The sequence below is a fragment of the Coenobita brevimanus genome, chromosome 58, assembly GCF_032717465.1.
Source record: "Coenobita brevimanus isolate Jiangsu-jjx chromosome 58, ASM3271746v2, whole genome shotgun sequence".
NCBI lineage: Eukaryota > Metazoa > Arthropoda > Malacostraca > Decapoda > Coenobitidae > Coenobita > Coenobita brevimanus.
In genome coordinates this window covers 3,761,709-3,783,240 of record NC_137011.1, presented here as the reverse complement: position 1 = coordinate 3,783,240, position 21,532 = coordinate 3,761,709, and the positions used below count along the sequence as shown (strand labels likewise).

Below are 21,532 nucleotides of genomic sequence, written 5' to 3'. Positions count from 1 at the left end.
ATGATGGAATAATAATCCGCCTAGACGATAACTTATTTAATCTCAGACGTCTTCAAGAACAATCAAAGACTAGAATGGCTCTAATATGCTGATGACTGTGCTGTCCTAGTACATACTCCAAAAGCCCTACAACAGACTCACACCATCGTCTCCAACATATACCATGCAGCAGGGCTCCGAATAAATGTCAATAAAACAGAAATGATATCTCAGGCAAACAACCCAGTACAGCCTCTTGCATTTCCGATAAGTGGCGAAAACGTATAACACGTGGAAAATTTTACCTACCTTGGAAGTGTGCTCACAGATAAACATAATACTGACGCAGAAGTCCTTGCACGAATCACCCATGCCCTAGCCTCTTTTGGATGTTTCAGATCCAGTGTCTTTGAAAACACCAACTTGAGAATCGAGACGAAGGTATAAGTACACGTGGCTATATGCTCCACCCTCTTATTCGTCACATCAAACAGCTTGAGTTGTTTCATATCTCATGCTTACAGCGCATCCTAGAATTCACATGGGAGGATAAAGCCCCTTACTCACAAATTCTCCGGCTGGCGAAGTCAACCAGCATAGAAATCATGCTGGCTAAAAAGCGGCTGAGATGGATCACACACGTGTTCCGTATCCCTTAGCAGCGCCTTCCCCGCCAGGTTATGTATGGCCAACTCCCTGCAGCACGTCACAACCCAGGGGGACAGAAGAAGAGAGATATAATATATTACAAAGGACAACTCTGAAGAAATGTAATATCATACAAAAATATCTTGAAACTAGAGCCTTGGACAGAAAACAATGGCGAGCCCTGTGCAGAGAAGGAACCGTTCATCTCGAAGAAACTTGGAACCTGACCAGAGAAGAGCATAGACAATAGAAGCACGACCAAAATAGAGTTCTCCCAGCAAACCCGGACTTGACATGCCGACTGTGTGGCAAAGTTTACTGATCCAGGATTGGTCTGTACAGTCACACACATTGGCACCAAAGACAATGAGAAACACTGAATCTCCGTGGGAATAGTAGGTGTCGTCTTCTGTAGCAGGAGGAGAGCTTTAAGTAGGTAAGTGTGTGTGTGTGTGTGTGTGTGTGTAATTCACCGGGTCGGTCAGGATCACTTGATGGTCGTGATCGTCAGCATTTTACCCTCCCGGAAGGGAGCTGAGAGCTCATATAGTCCGATCTAAGGGCAAGGCTGTGACCTTCACACACCCACACACCCGTCCCCTTGCTCAAGGGGGACAGTAACCACCCACTTCGTCAGTGAAACTTTTCGCAACCTGAGCGAGGCGCGAACCCCCGTCTACCAGATGGCAAGCGAGAACGTTACCACTGCGCCAGCGAGCGGTGTGTGTGTGTGTGTGTGTGTGTAAGCTATCAGTCGCGCAATCCAGGTCTCCAAGAATGAAGCGACCAAGGTGTGACCAGACCAGATTCTGGGGGTCCCACTGCTGTACAGTGTGCCCCCATTAAATAAAATGAAATATCAAATGGGGGATCAGTGGAGGGTGGGGGGGCAAGGGTCTAACTGGGGGAGGCGCGAGCCGAGACTCCCTGGCTTCCTCTTGACTACTTCGTTGGTGTGTGTGTGTGTGTGTGTGTGTGTGTGTGTGTGTGTGTGTGTGTGTGTGTGTGTGTGTGTGTGTGTGTGGACGAGACTATTGCACTAGTGGGTACTGTCCTTTTGTATGCTAGCTTCCTATTACACGGAAGTTAGCACGTCTTGTGTAAAAAAAAAAAAAAAAAGAGAAAGAGAGAGCAGTTTAGCGTCTTACCGGCCGACTGCATATACCGCTTCAGAACTTTTTCTTCAAGAATCTTCCGAAATAACAGGCTAGTGTTCGGTGACTGAAGGTGTTCTTATGGTGACTTAAAGAGCAGAACGGAAAGTAGATCTCTGGAAGTTTAAAAATAATCAGGGTTTTTATATTACTGTGCAGCCTGATAAAGCTTAGGGTGAAATTCAGTTTCTATAAAGATTAAATTAAGTTCACAATACTCTGAGTTACAAAATGGTTGAAAATTTATGCAGGATGATGGAACAGAATGGAAAAACTACTGCACATCATTTATGGGGATAAGGATGAGTAGAGTAATAGATCTGCTTGGAGAAGAGTAGAAAAAAAGTTGAAGATAAGGACTGTAGATGAGTCAAGAAATGGATTAAAAAAAAAAAAAGACACGGTTGAGTCAGGATGGGGTTGAGTTTAATTAGGTGGCGGAGGGAGATCAAATAATGGACTTGGTTATACCCTTTTGACTCTGACCTGTCCTAAAATTGCCATCCTTCTATGTTGAATGTTGAGTTGTTTACGATAGATTAACAGTATGGTGCTAGTCATGAGGAAGTGTTATAGAAGGGATATGGGGTCATAGTACTGTCTTATTCTGCCACTGAACTATGCGCAATATGCTGGAAAAGGACACAAATCTGGGCCAGCTCAAGGTAAAAGGACTTTAGGAAGGATTAGGTTTTGGAGATGAACTGCAGCTGAGTCACGATAGAGTTTGAAAAGTATATGTAGGATGGAGGAGTAGGATTTAAGGAAGGACTGCAGATGAATAGGATAAAGCTAAGTTTGTAGGGAAGGAGGGGTGTGAGGGATGGAGGGACGGCAATTGTACAAGGCTGAGTTTATGAGGACGGAAATGTAATGGAGCGAAGGACTGGAGTTAAATGGAACAAAGTGGCGTCTATGCAAGAGGGCTGATCGGGACTAAAATTGGATGAATAAGAAGATAAACGGAGTCTCTGAGGAAAGAAGGGAAAGCAGATGAACTAGGAAAATGCTGACGATAAATGGACGAGGGAAGAGTGGAATGGAACGAAGAACGACACCTGAAATTGGGATTACGCTGAATACACATAGGAGTGGCAGAAAAGGACTCAGTAATGGACTACACTTGTTAGGATATAAGGTTTTGACAGAAATAAAACGAACGACTGCAAATGAGCCTGGAAGAGACTGAAGATAAATGAACGAGGGAAGAGTGGAATGGACCGAAGAACTACAGCTGCAGGATAACAGTAAGTGCATACAAGAGGACGGAATGAGATGAAATGACGAGCAAAAGCAATTAGACTATAACTGAGTCGGGACACGGAATGAAATAGAGTTGGGAAATGCAGGAAGAATTATACCCCCATTCCGAAATCTGCTCACAAGGAAGATGCAACAGTTCCAGCCCAACTTGGACCCTCATAAAGCGAGTCCAGTTAGTGGCGTCTCCAAATATGGGTGTAATTCTTCGTGGTCGCGGGTGTGAGATGGGAAGACTAAGTGATTTGAAAAGCCTGTACCCAGTTTCCAGTGAGCTATTATTTCAATCCCTTTAGCAAGAGTACATTAGGTTGAATATAATCATTTAACGTCTGCAGGAAAAATAGAAAAAGGAGTCGTTTGGCTGAGTGAGTTGGAGATAATGAATAAGTAAAAAAAAATACAGAAATAATTTGGCTGAAAAGATTAACAAGGCAAAATGTTAAAGAGATTGTGAGGAAGAAATATGTAGGAGTGAAATATAAGGGGAAAGATTGTTAGTTCATTCTTTGGAAGGTTAATAAAAAAGGTTAAAAAGAAACACTGTTCAGTGGTACAAACATTTAAAGTCTAAATTAATACATATTTGGACAGCGGTAATTGATACTTTTTTTTTTTTTCCCAGGCTTCACAAGGGATTCAATCCCCTAGCTAGGCAACTATGGCCATATAGCCCCGCTAGGTTACAGGAGCGCGCTACCACTCCAGGCACGGCAATCCCGGACGAGGCTCGAACTCACAACCCCTCGGCCATGAATCCGATGCTCTACCTCTGAGCCACCGTGCTCCCTCCAGGCTTCACAAGACAATTACTGAAATATTACCCTAAACAAAAATTACCGGGGCCAGATTCACTATAGTCCGATTAATCTTGCCTGACAAAGATCCTTAACCTCTTCCAGCTCAGTTAATGGCCAGATGTAGTAAGGTTGGAAGATAAATTTTACTAGTTACCAAGGAGACTCATTCCTACCTCATAGCTACGACTAATCAAATTTCACTCAGTCATGACTATTCAAACTGTATGAATGGTCTAGCTCCCTTGGATGAAAACAAACCAACCCTAACAAATATGCAATAATTTCCTTACGTAACTCGTTTTTTTTTTTATTATTATTATTATGCAGGAGGACTATGGAAAGGGGAATCTTCTACTCTTCTCCCTTTGCACTTCTTCCCAAAGTCGTACAAAAAAAAGATACCCAAATTCTCCTCTCTAAACTATGAATATTTTTTGAAGAAAGAACAAGGCATGGACAGATTTTACACTCCTTGTCTCAAAAAAGAAGAAAGAAAGAAGAAAAGAAAAATGCGAGTGGGATTCGACTGTAAATATATTTCAGTATCTCATCCCTGGGAAATATTTGAACTGAATAATCAGTCATGTTTTAGCCTCTAGTTAGGATTTTGGTCTGATTAAATATTACAGGATATTGCTATTACTTTCTTAAAATCACTTTCAATATCCATCCCCTTCCCTTCTCCCTCACCTCCATCACTTTCTTCTTTTTCCTCGATCCTTCTCTTTCGCTCCTCCCTGTCCCTTTCCTCTGTTGTCTTCCTCGTCTCTATATTCATCCCTGTATGTTGTCTGTTTTTCCTCTCGCTGTTTGACTACTCCTTATGTGTTTCATCCATCGTTTCATCTTCACTCTTCTCCTTCATCCCTTCCGTCTCCTGTCATATGCTTTTCCCGTCCTGTTTCTTTGTTTTCTCTCGACATTTACTTTCCCCCTCTACCCCTCCCCCTCTCGCTACCCCATCTATTTTTACCCCCTGTTGGTTTCCCTTCTTTTCCAGTGACACAGCCAGAGAAATGGGCGGGGAAGCACTGGTCAATCTGAAATATGCCTGGCCATCTCACTTTGCAGGAGAATGCCCTTAGAACCTCCTGGAGGGTTCTTGGGCACTCCATAATTTGGCTTGGTTACTCCTTGGCCACATTGTTTATAAAATCCTAGCTACGTCCCTGTACTTCTCATTCTCTTTTTCGTCTCTCCTCATCTTCATCCTCCCTCCCTCCCTCCTACACCTCTTCCTTTCCCGTCCCTCCGGCCTTCACCGCTCCTTCCTTCTTACCCCTCTTTCTTTCCCTTTCCTCCATTTCTTCTTCCCTCCTCCTGGAAATAAACTGAAGAACCTCAAGGAAGCTTCCAAAACAGCAATGCTCCGTCTTTTCCCCCTGACACAAGATGGCGATCGTCAGGTGAGAGAGCCACTTGGGAGATGGCGCCACTATGACCTCTACCTTCGTGAGTCACCCGACCCTTTTGCCAGTTCCACACCTGAAGGAGAAATAGATATGTAGCATAGAATAAGGTAATACATTCATATATTGCTTTATTATAATGGATTTTTACTCTACTCCAAAACCTCTCATATTTGCCTTTAGTGTCTTCTGTTAACCAAACCATACGTGCTCCCTACGTGTCAAGTGGGTTGGTGGAAGGTTAGAGTCCCTCCCTGTAAAACAAATAACTCAGAGTCAAATGGCCACCCCGTACGGGATTATGGCGTCTGGCAATAGATAGATAGATAGTCTTCTGTTTCCTAAAACTCCTGTTTCCCCTTAGTTTCTGTTCTTTGCGCCTCCTAAAACTCTCCTGCTTTATATTTGTTTCTGCTCGTTAGCCATTTTACTTCCCCTTTCCGATCTCCCTCATTTCTTCTTCCTCTTTTCTCCCTCTCAGTATCGTCATCCACACTTACCCTGACGGTCGCGTCCTCCCCGGCAGTGACCAGAGTGGCGTCGTCCTGCGTGGCGGCAAGGCTGGTGACGGGACGGGAAGACACGGGAAGGTCAGCCAGGAGCGAGCCATCTTGTCTGTCCCACACAAGCAGCGCGCCATCACTGCCAGATGTCACCACTTCCCCGCTCCCAAGAACTGCTCCTCCAAGAAACACTGTGTGGGCTTGAAGTCGCTGCACTCTCTCCAGCTCCCTAGTGAAGAAAGGAGCTAATGTTTGAGTTACACTTTCATCACATTGCAGAGGAGTAATGTAGAGGGAGAAATCTGGGGAAGCCTTTACTCAGCAGTGGACTTTGCTTGTAGCTGATGATGGTGATGATAACTATCGTGGGTTCGAAAGATGAGAATGTTTAGGCTGCAACTTACATACATTTTCACCGCATTCACGTGGAACTATAATGCTGTGGGCTCGGAGGCGCTGCGTACACACTCTCTTCAGCTCTCTCATGAAGAAAGATGAGAGCATTTAGATTACTACGACACACTTTCTCGCCGGATTCAATTTAAAAAGATATTGTGAGGTAAACAAGGAATCAAATAAGCCATAGAAACATTATTTATAAGCATTTACATGACATTTATTATTTAGCCTACCAAAATGTGAAAATGTTCGAATCAAACATGCCCCGTGTCGACACCAGGTTCAAAGTCGATTAAAACTAATTTAGGGCACTTCCCCTTGGACATTTCCCCCACCACAGACACTTTTTCCTCCCCCCTCCCTCTGACTAATTCCCTCCCTCTCTCCCCTCTCCGGACATATTCTCCTAGAGGCATAATGTGCTCCCCTCTGGATTTATTCCCCTTCACAACTCGCGGTGGGAAGGGGATTGGCGAGGAGGGATGGAGTACGAGTCCAGAAATAAGCTTCGTGAGGCTGTAGGAATGAGTGTTGGTAAGAACGCCAAGAAGAAACTGAAAGAAGGAAAATCCTCTGGGGAATATAAAAAATAAAAAAGTACTGGACTCACGGTAAGGCCCAGATGATGCTGGACCCATCGCCGCCGCAGGACAGGACCCTTTTGTGTCCTGGGGCGAGGCTGAGGCGGGTCACCTCCCCTCTGTGTTCCTTCTGAGAGGCTGACATTCTCACTACACCTCCCCTCACCTCCCACACACGCACCTGTAGAAAGAGTTGTCTGTTATTTCCATACCTGTTTTCTATCTATCTATCTATCTACCTACCTACCTATCTATCTATCTGTCTATCTATCTATCTATCTTTCCTTCTTTCTCATACCTACCTACCTCCTTTTCTATCCCATCTGTCTCTTACTTCTATCTTCTTCCCACATAACTCTTTTCATTCTCTTCTTCACCCTTTCCTCTCTCGCTCTCTCTCTCTCTCTCTCTCTCTCTCTCTCTCTCTCTACCCACCCTGCCATCTCTTCCACCTGACACAACAAGGCCAGTAGGAAGGCAAACCACTGCATTAACTCCCCCATGATGAGCCTCGTCCACCGTCCATACCACGCGTCCACTCTCAGCACCCAGACCTCTCAGCCGACCGTCGCTCCACCCTGAGAGAGAGAGAGAGAGAGAGAGAGAGAGAGAGAGAGAGAGAGAGAGAGAGAGAGAGAGAGAGACTGGGTTACGTAAGAATACATCACGTTTGGCTACATTAGGTTAGGTTAGATTGGGATGTATTGGGCTGGATTTATCTGGGATGGGTTAGGTTAGGTTAGGTTAGGTACTGTCCACTATCCACACCACAACACAGCACTCAGTAATAGTATTTTCACCTGAACCTGACTCAGATTTTCGTCCTTTTGTAGCTTATTTCACGTAGCTCAGTGGAAGAAAACACAATGCTATGGCTCTATTGCCTTTCCAAAGCACATCTTCGTGACTAGGACCATATTACGAAACAATTCTGATATACAACTTGGCATTGAAGATGGAGAGGTGGTAATTTTAGGCCAAGTTAGAGTAAAAGGGAATAGGTTAGGTTACGTTTAGTTTAAATAAATTACTTAACTTTAGCGCGGATTACGGTGGGTTAGATAAGATTAAGGTGGACTGGGTTACGTTAGATCAGGCTGGGTTAGGGTGGGTTTTGATTGGGTTAGGTTAGGTTAGATTTCTACTGGCTTGGGTTGAGTGACGATGGATTAGGTCAGACTGCATAAAATTTGGTAAACTTGGATTAAGTGGATTAGGCTGGATTACAATGGATTAGCTCTGGTTGGCTTGGGCTGGATTAGGTTTGGTTGAGTCGGGTTGCCTTAAGCTGATTTAGGCTAGATCAGTGTAGAGTGATTGTTAAAAGTCTGCAAATGTATTGTTACGTATTATTATTATTATTATTATCATCATCATTATTGTTATTATTATTATTATTATTATTATTATTATTATTATTACTATTATTATTATTATCATTATTATTGTTTTGTCATTATTATTACTGCTACTGTTACTAGTCACTACTGTTACTACTACCAAAGCCACCACCACTACCCTACTACTACTACTACTACTACTCTTACCTGTTATGATAGTATCCAGGTTGTGACTGACGCAGCAACATGAGCACACCAGGCCAGGCACTTCCACCCTCAGCGCCTCCTTCAAAGACCTCACGTTCCACACCCTCACCCCGCCCACACCAGCGCTTACCACTAGCTCACCCACGCCCCTGCAAAGATAGATTTAGGTCTGTCTATCTGTCTAGCTATCTGTCTGTCTGTGAATTCATCTATTCATATTTCTATCTACAGAATGACAGTGTACTCAAGAATTAATATAGACATGAAATTCTAGCATTTGCTTTTCTCCCTCTCCTCCTCCTCCTCCTCCTCCTCTCTCTCTCTCTCTCTCTCTCTCTCTCTCTCTCTCTCACTCAAACTCACCTCGGAAAGGCAACATCATAAATGGGCTCCGAGTGACATGTGGAAAGCAGTTGAACATCGCCAGGCATTGACCCCCATCCTCCCCTCTTTTCCTCTCCCCTTTCCCCCTCTCCCCTCACTCTCCCCTTCCTCTGCTGGTGGCTACGGGGTCGGATTGGCTCTCTGATTGTGGAGTCTGATTGGCGGAGGCTGTAGATCTCAGAGGTGGCTGTTCCAATCACTGCTTCTTCGTCAACAATACTGAGTGATGTGATTCCTGATCTGACCTCCACTTCCCATAGCTGTTGGTGGAATGAGCTTGATGAGACTGAGATAGATAGATAGATAGATAGGTAGATAGAGAGAGAGATAGGTAGGTAGATAGACTGACTGACAGATTGATTGAAGGATGGAAGGAGAGACATATACATACATACATAATTATATAGATTGATGGAGAGAGAGAGAGAGAGAGAGAGAGAGAGAGAGAGAGAGAGAGAGAGAGAGAGAGAGAGAAAATACCTGTTGTAGAAGTGGGCGTGTGGGGTCCTTGGGGTGGGTGTATTTGAGGGTTCCGTGGGCGCGGGGAGGGGCGAGACACACTGGCCGCCCATCCACGCCCACGTCAGGCAGTTCCCGGTACGCTCTCACGCCCCCGCCCACATCCCCTGTCACTAGTACCCCCCCGCCCACCACGACGAGAGCCTGGATGCCTGGGATGTGAGTTTTTAATTTTATTATTATTATTATTATTATTATTATTATTATTATTATTATTATTATTATTGTCGTTATTATGGTTGCTATTATTATTTTGTTGTCATTGTTGCTACTGTGATTCTTCTTACTGTTCTTCGTATCATCATCATCATCATCATCATCATCATTGTACTCACCCCAGCCTGCCTATTAATAAACATCACTTCTACCTTCTTGCTAAATGTAATGAGTAAAGGTATATTTAAGGATGTTTTAGCCATTTGCATGCACGTAACATGACCAGAAAAATGTGATTACAACTGAGCAACTATATCTTTTCCCCTCGAGATAAATTTGTGGTGTTCCTAAAGAAATAAAGTAATTTTTTTTTTCCTATACAGTACTATCTCTTCAAGGTGAGCACCCATTCGTAAATACATGAAGAGAAAAATAGGTAAAAGTTAAGGGGAAAGTAAGTAACAGTATATATGTGATAGCTTGTCCTTTCAGGCTGACGACGCGTTTATTTTTGCTATCATTTGACATTTGATTTAGATTTCACGAGAACCCTAGGAGTGAAGGGGTTAATCAAGGCTATATCCGACCCCTCCAGTAAAAAAAAAAAAAAAAATCGTCCAAGGAAATTGTATGGAGGAGCAAGAATGAAAAAGAAAGCATCACTGGAATGAAAGAGTATGTTATATATATGTATAGAGAGAGAAATAAGTATCTTCCCAAAGTTTCATTAATACATAGGTGAAAAGTCGAACCATCTGAACCACGCATGACTAGCGATGGCGTTTTCTGTGTACTTGGCCATTTGTATATTTTCTTCGGGTAGGACTGGGGTGATAGTTGTGTCTGTGGCTGTACAGTATGTTCTTAAATCCGACCTGGTGTGGGTGGGCGTGAGAGGCGGGGTGCGGGCGCCGGCTGGGGTCTGGGCGCCATCACTGACACCAACACTGCCCCACTCACTGGTTGGAGAATGTGATGATGTAGATTCTAGCAGTGAATAACTAGGAAAGTAGCTTTATTTTGCATCTACTCGTATTTAATGTTATTATGAAACAAAGAGTATATAGCTCAATATTCTAGTATCAGAGTCAGTCCAGCATGAAAAATAAAATAGAGCCATTCAAATAACATATATACAAACAAATAAAAATAAAAATAAATAAATAAAATACACAAACCCACACATCCACACCCACACACCCATACCCATCCACACACACACACACACACACACACACACACACACACACACACACACACACACACACACATATATATATATATATATATATATATATATATATATCTATATATATGTGTGTGTGTGTGTGTGTGTGTGTGTGTGTATGGGGGGGGGCAAGATGAAGGACGACTGAAGGAGGATGGAAGCAGAACAAATAAAAAATTAATAGATTAACTAGTAAACCAACTTGAACGAATAAAATAAAAGAGCAAATGGAAATAGAGCATAATCCCTCACCTCCCTCGTTGTTCATGTTGAGTCTGGCCTTAACCACATCACCACTGTTGGTGCCAGCGTACAGGTGCTGCTCACTCTCATCTATCTGTAGCAGTATACATCACACTTATCACAGGTGGCTCTTACGCAGCATTTGTAGATGACCTCGGAGATTTCGTAACAACCCCTCATTAGCGATTAGTTTTGAGCATTACATCTTTAATTCCTCTTGTATGTTAGTATGCAAACATGTCGGTATTGAAGCTGTACAAATAACGTGCAAGAGGAGGTTAGCAGCTGTAATAAATAAAATAAAGAGCGAAAGAGGATGTGGTACGAAATCTCCTTCGTTACCTACAACAATATTCTTATCTAACCTCACCTAACTTTTAGAAAGGATTTGGTCGTCGTGGATCCCAAGGTTTAGTTTCCAAAATCGGCTACATCTTGTTCCCAGGAAAATCTTAGCATCCTTTACTCTGGACCAGGTCTGACTTCCGCCATAATCAGATGCTCCTTCGTATAGGGCCATGGCACCGTAGAACTTGAAGTGATTTAGAAGGAGGTTTGCGCCGGTACCTCTCTCAGACAATTATTATGAGGGGAAGACTTTTCGTTTTACCACTATCAGAGAACCTGTCTAGTATGTTGCACCTGACTACTAAAAAGTACCACTGATCACTGAGAAGAACAAGTTTCCGTCACGGCAGGGCAATGTTCCTCCAAATGACCTTTTTACTCTAACCTGATCTAAAATTACCATCTCTCCGTCTTGATTACCGAGCTGCAACAGGAGATTATCATTAGTGTATAGTGCTAATCATGAAGGAGTACTATTGAAAGGATACTGAGCTGCAGTATTTCTTATCCCGTCAGTGAGCTAAGTAAAATGAGCTACAAAAGGCAAAAATCTGAGCTAAGTTAAGGTAACACGAATATAATCAAATATTTGCCCCATACTGACCACCTGTTTAATGGAAACACTAATAAAGCGTGTGAGTTAAAAGTACAAAGCAAAATACCTACTGTAATCAAACATCTGCAATAATTAGGCATCTAATTTATAATATACATCTGTCGTAAAAAGTACAATATTAAGCACCTTCTCCAATCAAACGTCTATATTAATTGAAACACCCACCTGCAGACACGTATAGTTCCTCTCGAGAAGGCCCAGTTGGACGGGAGTGGGGGTGAGGGTGTGGGAGTTTGGGTGAAGGGACCAGAGTTTGAGGAGTCTTTGCCCGCCCACAGCCAGCAGTGTGGGAGTGTGGGGTGCCAGGCAAAGGTGGGCGGCGGTACCAAGCCCAGGGTCACCTGCCTGTACACCTATGGAACATATAAAGGAGAAATAACAAAGGAGGTAAAAAGAATTGTAAGTAGTCCCTACACTGGTTCCCAAAATTTAAAAAGTTCGTAACAGGAGGGCTCCAATGAAATTCAAAGTGACTAATACAGCTTACAATGTCCAGAGACGATTAATCGATTTTCTCAATGGCTATTAGGTAACAATTCTGACTAGAAAAAGCCACTATATCCTTTTAACTCCAGCCTGGCCTAAATCTGTCATATTTACACCGTGGCTGCTGAGCTGTAACAATAAATCAACAGTGGAATATGTTTCTAATAAAGGAGAACTGCTGTGAAAAGAATATAGAGTGTTAGTCTTGTCTTTTTCTTCCACTGATCTATGAGATTTAGGCAGCAAAAGGACGAAAATGTGAGCTAAGTCATAGTAAAAGCAGGTCAGCATAAGACATAACGTACCCTGATCAAAGGTGAGGTTGAATCATTGGACATTTTTAGTATTCATCGCCTTAGGAGTCAAATTATCTCTCGCGAAACGTGCACCGATAATTTTTTTGGGGCAAGTGTACAGTCAAATACTAAAGTCCGTTCGCCTCTCCAGCCTCTGTTTTCCCCACTAAATTTATAGAAGTCTTAAATGTGACGTAGTGGACTGAGATACATATTATCCTCCATCTGTGGATGATAACATGCACCTTTGTCCACTACGTCATCAGCATATATGAGTCAGGGAATAGAAAAGAAAGAGGGGAGGGGAGCGGACTCTTTCACGTAATTGTGCGTGTGAATAACCATTAAAAAAAAATGATACAGGTATATGCATAGGTACAGAAAGCCACGATAAAGAAAAAATGTGGCAATAGAAAATTCATCAAACAAGAGAAAAGAAAAAGGAGAGAAAGGAGCAAGGAGAAGAAGAAGATAAAAATAACCTCTTAAAGAACCTTCTGAAGGGGTCATAGCAAGTGACCAGGGTTAAAGGAGAGAAAAAGAAAAAGAATGAGAGAGAGAGAGAGAGAGAGAGAGAGAGAGAGAGAGAGAGAGAGAGAGAGAGAGAGAGAGAGAGAGAGAGAGAGAGAGATACCCACTACAAATCGGCGTTCTGGTAGGGACGTGCCATATAACGAGGTAGCCGTCTAGTGACCCCCCCAGACTGGCCACATACTCCTCCCCACACGACACCCCCACCCCCACCACCTCCTCCCGGTGCACCTCATACCTCCCCACCTCCTCACGCTCACCGTACCTCCACACCACCACCAGGGCCTGCAATGAAAGGAGGAGGGAGGAGGCGCTAGGTGTGTGTGTGTGTGTGTGTGTGTGTGAGAGAGAGAGAGAGAGAGAGAGAGAGAGAGAGAGAGAGAGAGAGAGAGAGAGAGAGAGAGAGAGGGAGATTTATCCAAAGTTATCCAGATCAAAATCTTTTCGTGGGAGTTGCATCCTTAGGCATTGACATTTAAGATTTTTATTTATTACTTAAAATGTAGTATTACTGGTTATCATCATCATCAATATTATCATCATCATTATTACGATCATCTTCATCATCATCATCAATACCATTACCATCATCATCCTCATCATCATCATCGTCATCAATACCACCTTCACAATCATCATCATCATCATCATCATTATCATTATCATCTGGAATACTTTTAACAATAATCACACATCTCATTTTAACCCAAACAAGATTAAAGGCAATTGATTAAGTACAATATTTGCACCATTTGTCACAAGAGCAACCACTCACAATCGTTCATTTCCACTAATATTTCTTTATTTGTCATTTGTTTTGCTTAACCATCCTATTAATTTGCGGGGAATAAGAAAAGATGGTACGCTATATTTTTATTGATTTTAAATAGATGTTGATTTTTTTGTATATATCTAAATCTTTCTTTATTGTCATATTTTTAATTTTTATTGTTTACCGTCTTACAAATATACTTACTTATCCACCTACCTATCTATCTCTTTATCTATCTATTTGTCTACCTGTTTATCTACCTATCTGTCTATCTGTCTATCTATCAATCTATCTGTCAATCGTACCTGGCATCCCGGGTCGCTGTTCTGTGCTGATACGATGAGTTGTCCTGACCTCGATATGGCAATAGCGGTGATGGGTCTGGTGTGGGCGTGCAGGAGGGCGTGGCGACCCCCTACCCTGTCCCACACGCCCACACCCACCCCCACAGGATACACCAGACCACCATCACGCGCCAGGTGTAGTCCGCTAATCACTTTACCTGAGAGAGTTGGATTTTTCATAATTAGATTTGGGTGGATTAGATCAGGTTTGACTGGGCTGGGATGGGTTTGGTTTTCTTTGGTTGGGTTTGTTTTGGATGCAGTACGTTTTGTTTTGTTTTGTTTGCTTTGGCTGGGTTACGTTTGGTTTGGTTTGCTTTGGTTTGGTTGAGATGGATTTGTTTAAGTTAGGTTTGGTTGCATTACGTTTGGTTTGGTTTGGTTTGGTTTGGTTTGCCTTGGTTGAGATGGGTTTACGTGAGGTTCAGTTGCATTGCGTTTGGTTTGGTTTGGTTTGGTGTGGTTTAGATGAGTTTGTTTAAGTTTGGCTATGTTTGGTTTGGTCCAGTTTGATATGGCTTTGGGATAGTTTGGCTGGGTGGTATTAGACTGGATTTGCCTGGGTCTGGGTTAAGCTTAGTTGGGCCTGGATTGGTCTGGCTTAGGTGAGGTTACTCTTGGATTAGGTAAAATGAATCTACATTAATTTGAGTAAGATTAGAGTAGATAAGATTGGGTTGGAAGAACTTTAGGTTGGGTTGGGTTAGATTAGGTTAGTTTGGATTAAGTTAGGCTAGGTTAGGTTAGATTAGACTGGGTATGGTATAGTTAGACTGGGTTATTTCAAGGGTGTGGGCGTGAAAGAGAGCGTAGCGAACCCATGACCTACCCAACACGCCCACACCGACGCCCACAGGGTAAACCAGCCCACCATTCACAGCCAAGTTCAACCTCTCACTCACTTTACCTGTGGCGGGTTGATTAGGTTAGATGAAGCTTGATTGGGATTAGCCTGATTGGGTTGGAAATACACACACATTCGGCGATGTTTCCTCCATCTATTAACCCGAGGAGGGTCAAAGTCGGGCCAAAACTGTTATATCGTCCCATGAACAACTTTTCAGAATGTCTGCAAAGTCCTTCCAATTTGCCAAGTTAGAACCGTCATACCAAGATTCACTTAGGTGTGACTGGGTTAGGTCGGGTTGGGTTAGGCTGGGTTTGATTAGGCTGGGTTGGGTTGGGTTGGGTTAGCTTGGGTTGGGTTAGGCTGGGTTATGTTGGGTTGGTTTGGGTTAGGTTGAGTTGGGTTAGCTTGGGATGGGTTAAGTTTGGTCAGGTTGGGTTAGTTTAGGTCTGACTGTGTTTGAATTAGCCGTACTTGCCTGGATTAGAATGGATTCGGCTTGGTTTGTTTTGGCAGGATTAAATTACCTTAGATTTCAATGGACTGGGAAAGGTTTGGTTTGGTTTGGTTAGGGTATGATAATTTGGTCTGGATTTGGGTAATTTTTATTGAGTCTGCCTTGGTTTGACTAGGTTTGGTTAGGATGGATTTCAAATTGGTCAGGTAGTTTGGGACGATTAATTTGATTTTGTTGGATTATGACAGGTGTGGTTAGGTTTAGTAAAGTTAGGTATTACAAAAACCTCTCAATAGCGTAAGCAGACACAGCCAAGGATATATGGTGAACTATCATCATCATCATCATCATCATCATTATCATCATCATTTCATCATAACTTTTCACTGACCTGAGAACCCTATGGCTGAAAGCAGTTGGAGTGTTTTCATTTTCCTCTTGGTCTTCATCGTGTTTATGTAGCCGGATTTCTGAGTTGCTATCTAGTATTTCTATAGATTCTCTGACGTCAGAAAACACTTACAAATATCACTCTCTCTTTTCGAATATAATAAATTAGCTACTGTCTCAATGTTCAGTATGTTTTGAGTGGATTCTAAGTTGCTTTGAGATACCTACACCATTTACATTTACACCCACAAACACAAACACCCTGAAGTCCACAAGCACATAGACACCACAACTCCTCCCGCCACAAAATCTCTGGCATTACTCTCCAGCATGTGGTCCCCTAAGAGCGTCCCGGTAACCATGGTAACCCCGTTGCTAGGGTGGTTGCTAAGGAAGCCATGCCGGAGCTCAGGATGTAAACATTATCACAATGTTTACCTTTGGTCGGTGTTGTGATCTTGTCGCTTATTATCGGGAAATTTGATGTACCGAAGAGAAAATACAGCCATCTACGTACACATTGAAAGTTTACTGCAAGACTATACAAATACAGTGTAGTATGTAGTGTATAAAACGATTTCTGAAAGTAGAAGAGTAACAAATAGAACACTGCTTGATATTCATCTCAGGATATTGTGCCTCCATAAACGACTTCCGTGATTGTGACCATGCAGTAAGTTAAAAACAAGTTCGTCCCCATTCGGAATATTAACTCTTTCGCTACGAGAGGATTCCCTAAGCTTAATATAGCAGTGTAATGTAGTATAACAGCAGCAAAAAAAATAAATAAATAAACATGGTCGTAATAAAAGTGTTAAAGACAGTTGTTTCCTACCCGATCAGGATGAAAAAATCTAAGCTACATAAAGTCCGACTGTGGAATGCATAAAAGACTTAATCGTATTCGAGGGGTTCAAAATTGCACTAGTTTAGGAGCTGAAATGTCAGATATAAACAGCGGAAGATAACGATAAACAGTGACGACAGCTCGAAACAGTTTGAAGATGAGAAAATGGAATCATCACCATCATCATCATCATCATCATCATTATTGTCATCGTGAACATCAGCAATTTTATCATCACCATCATCGTCATCCTCCTCCTCCTCATCATCAGCAGCAGCAATTTTATCATCACCATCATCATCATCACCATCATCATCATCATAATTATCATCGTCGTCGTGGTCGTCGTCATAAACCCAGCTCCTCTTAAAAATACTAGCAGCTGCAACTAGGTCTATTACACTTGTTGTCTCCCTAACTGTCTACATATCTACCTAACAATCACCATTCATTTCCTGTAACTACCCTGGTACTGTCACCACACAGTAATCTTATATATCTGAGTGGTGATGGTGATGACACGAGCGCACGTCGATGTGTGTGTGTGTGTGTGTGTGTGTGTGTGTGTGTGTGTGGAGAGAGAGAGAGAGAGAGAGAGAGAGAGAGAGAGAGAGAGAGAGAGAGAGAGAGAGAGAGAGAGAGAGAGAGAGAGAGAGAGAGAGAGAGAGAGAGAGAGAGAAAGAGAGAGAGAGAGAGAATAAGCAACGAAAAGGTCGTTCAATTAATCCCAGTTAACGTCCCAGCTTAAAATTAATTCACTTTTATCATAGTACGTTTTATTTTTTATTTCAATTTTTTAATATGGTGTTGTACTCCTATTTGTTAAACCCTGTCCCTCTCTCACCCCACGCTCTCTCGTAAATGATGGAGAGAGGAGGGAAGGGATTAAGGAAGGGAGGGAGAAAGAGTAAGAAAAGTAATCTGCCTCTTCCCTTATCTCTGCACTGGGATCAATAAGTAACGAGGCAAAGTGAATTAAAGTAATGGAAGGGTGGCAATAACAGTCACGCGAGATTTACTCCAGTGACAACGAGAGCAAATACTCTAAAAAAAAATCTTAATACATTTTTACAACAAACAAAATCTCTATAACAATGTATCATTATAAAAAAATAATAAACTCCTTGGTTCCATTTTTCACTTTTATACCTACAACTGTATGGCTGTGAAGCGTATTAGCAAATCTTAAAGCATAAACAAACATTCTCAAGACAGTTTATGGCTTTGGCACCAGATGGCAGCACTGGAATGTCGCGTCCCCGTCTCCATGGCAACGGAGGCTTGTGTTGACATGAGAGTTTCTAGTCCCTTGTGGTTATATATTTCTTCTTCAGTATGCCGTAGCTACTTCATCACAGGTTTTTTATTTGGGGAGAAGTAGTGTGAAATATGAAAGACATTTTTGACATGATTTCCTGTAAATGCAATCCATATAACTGCTCGTCGACAGTTCTTTTACAACGCACTGACATTATCAAAAACTTAATAGATCTTTCTAATTAAAATATATTATTATCTATACCCATTTACTTATTTATTTAGTAGGTAGACAATTATACCGGTATTCTAAAGTTTGGATTTATCAGCTGTGGGACTTTGAGCCAGTAGGCGAATGATTGTACGCGTCTGTAAGCATCTTCCCCGTAGTAATGAGTTAATTCTTCCCCGCCCGCAGAACCATGAGCGAGGGTGTGGGTGTGGGCGTGGTGGGTGGAGGGGGGAAGGGGGCCCGCAGTGTTAGCCCCCCACCCGCCCAAGGAGAGCCACTAGGACCACCAAGGTAAGCAGATAAGGCAAGAGAGCATTCTCTCTAACCCTCTCAAGGTCAGGAGAACTCTAGCATTTCCAGCAAACACCAGATTAAATTACACACCAAAGAGCTAATTATAGGAGCCTGAGAGTGTTAATATCTCCATCATTCCCCGTCTCATGGTTGGTATAAGTCTAGTATTCTATGCCAGTTAATGTCAGGCGATTTTATTCAGCTGAAAGGGTGTCATAGGAGCCTGAGAGGATTAAGCTAAGGAAAAAAAATGGCATTCAACTATATTTCCATGAACTCTCACAATCACCAAAAGATACACAAAACATTTCCAGGTCCATTTTCATCGATCCTGTGGGTAACATTATTCCTGTTTTATTGGCTGTACAAACGGGTTTAATAATTCCTTTACATTGTGTCAAACACTTATGAGATCTTGCTAAACTAATCATCAACTTTAGCTTTCAAGTAAGCAGGAATTTCATTTCACTATCTCGAAGCCATATTGAAGCCTTAATTTCTTTTCCTTACCTCTCACCCAACGGTAATTCCAATAATGGCTTCCCGAACCCTTCTTATCTTTCTCTTCCCTCATTATCTTTAACAAAAACTTGTGTGATCTAGATTATTACTATTCTAACTTTCAAACAGGCAGGAATTTCGTTGCTGTGTCGGAAGTGTGTCAGTACCCTATGAGAGCTTGCCAATCTAATTAACAACAGCCAATCGGGAAGAAATCTCCGTTAAAACTCTGAGCAACTAACCTCATTTGTTGACTGCACAGGAGTCAGTGGTACACCTTTCCATTGTCTCGAACCTTTTAAAAACCCAATGAGCTCTTACAAAATTAATCTTCAGTTTCCAATTTCAAGCGGCAGGAGTCTCGCTACACTGTTTCGCGGCTCTGTTACAACCCAATGGACACCGGTTCATTCTAACTAATCATCAGTAATCATGTGGGTAGGTGTGTCGTTGTACCATCTCGAAACTGTATTAAAATCTTACAAAATCTTGCTCAATTGATCAGTCATACTCATGGTGGCAGAGTCTCGTTACACCGTTTCAAACCTGCATCGAAACCTAATGAGACTTTGACCAGTTAATCATAAATCTCACATTTTAAACAGAGAGGATTTTCGTTCCACTGTCTCCAAAATGTGTTAAAACCCGACGAAATCTTGGTAACCTAATAAATAATCAGGCGGGTAAGACTTTCACTTCATTTATTTAAGGTAAAGGAATTACTGACCCCGAATGACCACAAATGATATAGTGCTGTGTTTTCTATTCTTAGGATGAAAAAGAACGGTTTACAAGGAAGTAAAATGCCGTATTCTTTTCCTAGGATGACAGAGGCCAAGTCATGATAAATAAAAATGGCATACTTTTTCCCAGGATGACACAGAGAGGACTACTGTATATAGAGACAATTATGCCGTGTGTTCTTCCTAGGATGACAAAGGCCGGACTGCGACAACTGTGTAAGAAGCACGACCTCTACTCTGTGCCCGCCCTCAACGATGTACTCTACCTCCACTTTCAGGGTCAGTCACGACATTTTGTACCGTAAATGTCTTCTGATGGACAGATGGTTAGAACCCTCCAGTTGGTGTGACTGCCTCGCCATGTAGATAGATTCAATTTCCAAGAAGTAGATAGAGGTTTTTCGATCATATAATGCCACCAACGGGAGGAACCTAGCCATGTACCCCTGAAAGTGGCAGGCAAAAGTAGCGTATATTTGGGCCTCTACACATCGAGGGGAGTGAGTAGGTTTGTCATCTGCCCTCATTATAATAGTCTAGCCTCGGACCCCTGCACCACAGAGGAAATTGCTGAGAAAGAGAGAGAGAGAGAGAGAGAGAGAGAGAGAGAGAGAGAGAGAGAGAGAGAGAGAGAGAGAGAGAGAGAGAGTTGAGGGATGTTTGGATAACCGTGACGTGAAGCAATAAGGTTATATCGATTCCACCAGGCGCCCCTCTCCACCCCTAAAAGAAAATAATAAGCTGACACCAGAGAGGGAGAGAGAGAGAGAGAGAGAGAGAGAGAGAGAGAGAGAGAGAGAGAGAGAGAGAGAGAGAGAGAGAGAGAGAGAGAGATAATTAACCTGACACCAGTTTACCTCCTCCAGGGTATACCGAGATAGAGAACCTCGAGGAGTATACGGGGCTGAAGTGTCTATGGCTCGAGAACAATGGCTTAAGGTCCCTCTCCGGCCTCGATCATCTCCTCCACCTCCGCTCCCTCCACCTCCACCACAATCTCCTCACCTCCCTCGACGGTCTCCAGCATCTCCACTCCCTCGTCTCCCTCAACGTCTCCCACAACATGATCTCCAACATTGAGCATATAGGTATCGTCGTCTGGATGCTTTTGATGCGATGGTGTGTGTGTATGTGTGTGTGTGTGTGTGTGTGTGTGTGTGTGTGTGTGTGTGAGAGAGAGAGAGAGAGAGAGAGAGAGAGAGTCCAAAACCACATTATCTGCTTACCCTCTAGGCCTATCCCTAACTAACAAAAAGCAATACCCAATTTTACACAGTGAACGAAAGATATATTTGTAGTTTGAAGGTGCTTTTAGGCTATGGGAGAAAGAATATCACTGCAAAATCATTCCTCTTGTTGTCTTTAGTTCTTTCGAGTTAATTTGGCCCAGATTTTCGTCCTTTTGTAGCATTTTTCATGTTGCTCAGTGGCAGAAAAAGACAATACTACGGCTCTACATCCTTTTCATAGCACTTCCTCGTGACACGCACCACATTCTAGTGTCCATTTCTTTCTACAACTCAACATTCAAGATAGAGAGATGGCAATTTTAAGCCAGGTTAGAGTAAAAAGACTATACCAACAACAGGGTTTTATTCAGTGCGAACTCCTTGTAAAGACTTTCCATTAATCAGGCGTAAAATTAGACTTTGGGAGGAAATAATGGCTCTGAAAGGTGGCTCTCTCTTTTGCATATTTTTCCTTCTAATTTCTTTAATCTGGGTGTCGTGCTACTGCTTTCACTCTTGCTTTTACCAGACG

The 21,532-nt window shown here is 42.6% G+C and overlaps 1 protein-coding gene across 1 annotated transcript; it reads right to left on the bottom strand.

Annotated features, from left to right (window-relative positions):
• Nucleotides 1-5,182: 5,182 nt before the first annotated feature.
• Nucleotides 5,183-15,956, bottom strand: LOC145402623 (cilia- and flagella-associated protein 52). Its single transcript, XM_080274616.1, has 13 exons — nucleotides 15,899-15,956; nucleotides 14,165-14,361; nucleotides 13,195-13,372; nucleotides 11,936-12,127; nucleotides 10,793-10,900; nucleotides 10,215-10,286; nucleotides 9,145-9,335; nucleotides 8,644-8,924; nucleotides 8,281-8,429; nucleotides 7,169-7,311; nucleotides 6,763-6,914; nucleotides 5,751-5,982; nucleotides 5,183-5,326 (listed from the first exon to the last, which is right to left on the bottom strand). The coding sequence occupies exons 1-13, from the start codon at nucleotides 15,954-15,956 to the stop codon at nucleotides 5,183-5,185; spliced, it is 2,097 nt and encodes a 698-aa protein (XP_080130742.1).
• Nucleotides 15,957-21,532: the final 5,576 nt, after the last annotated feature.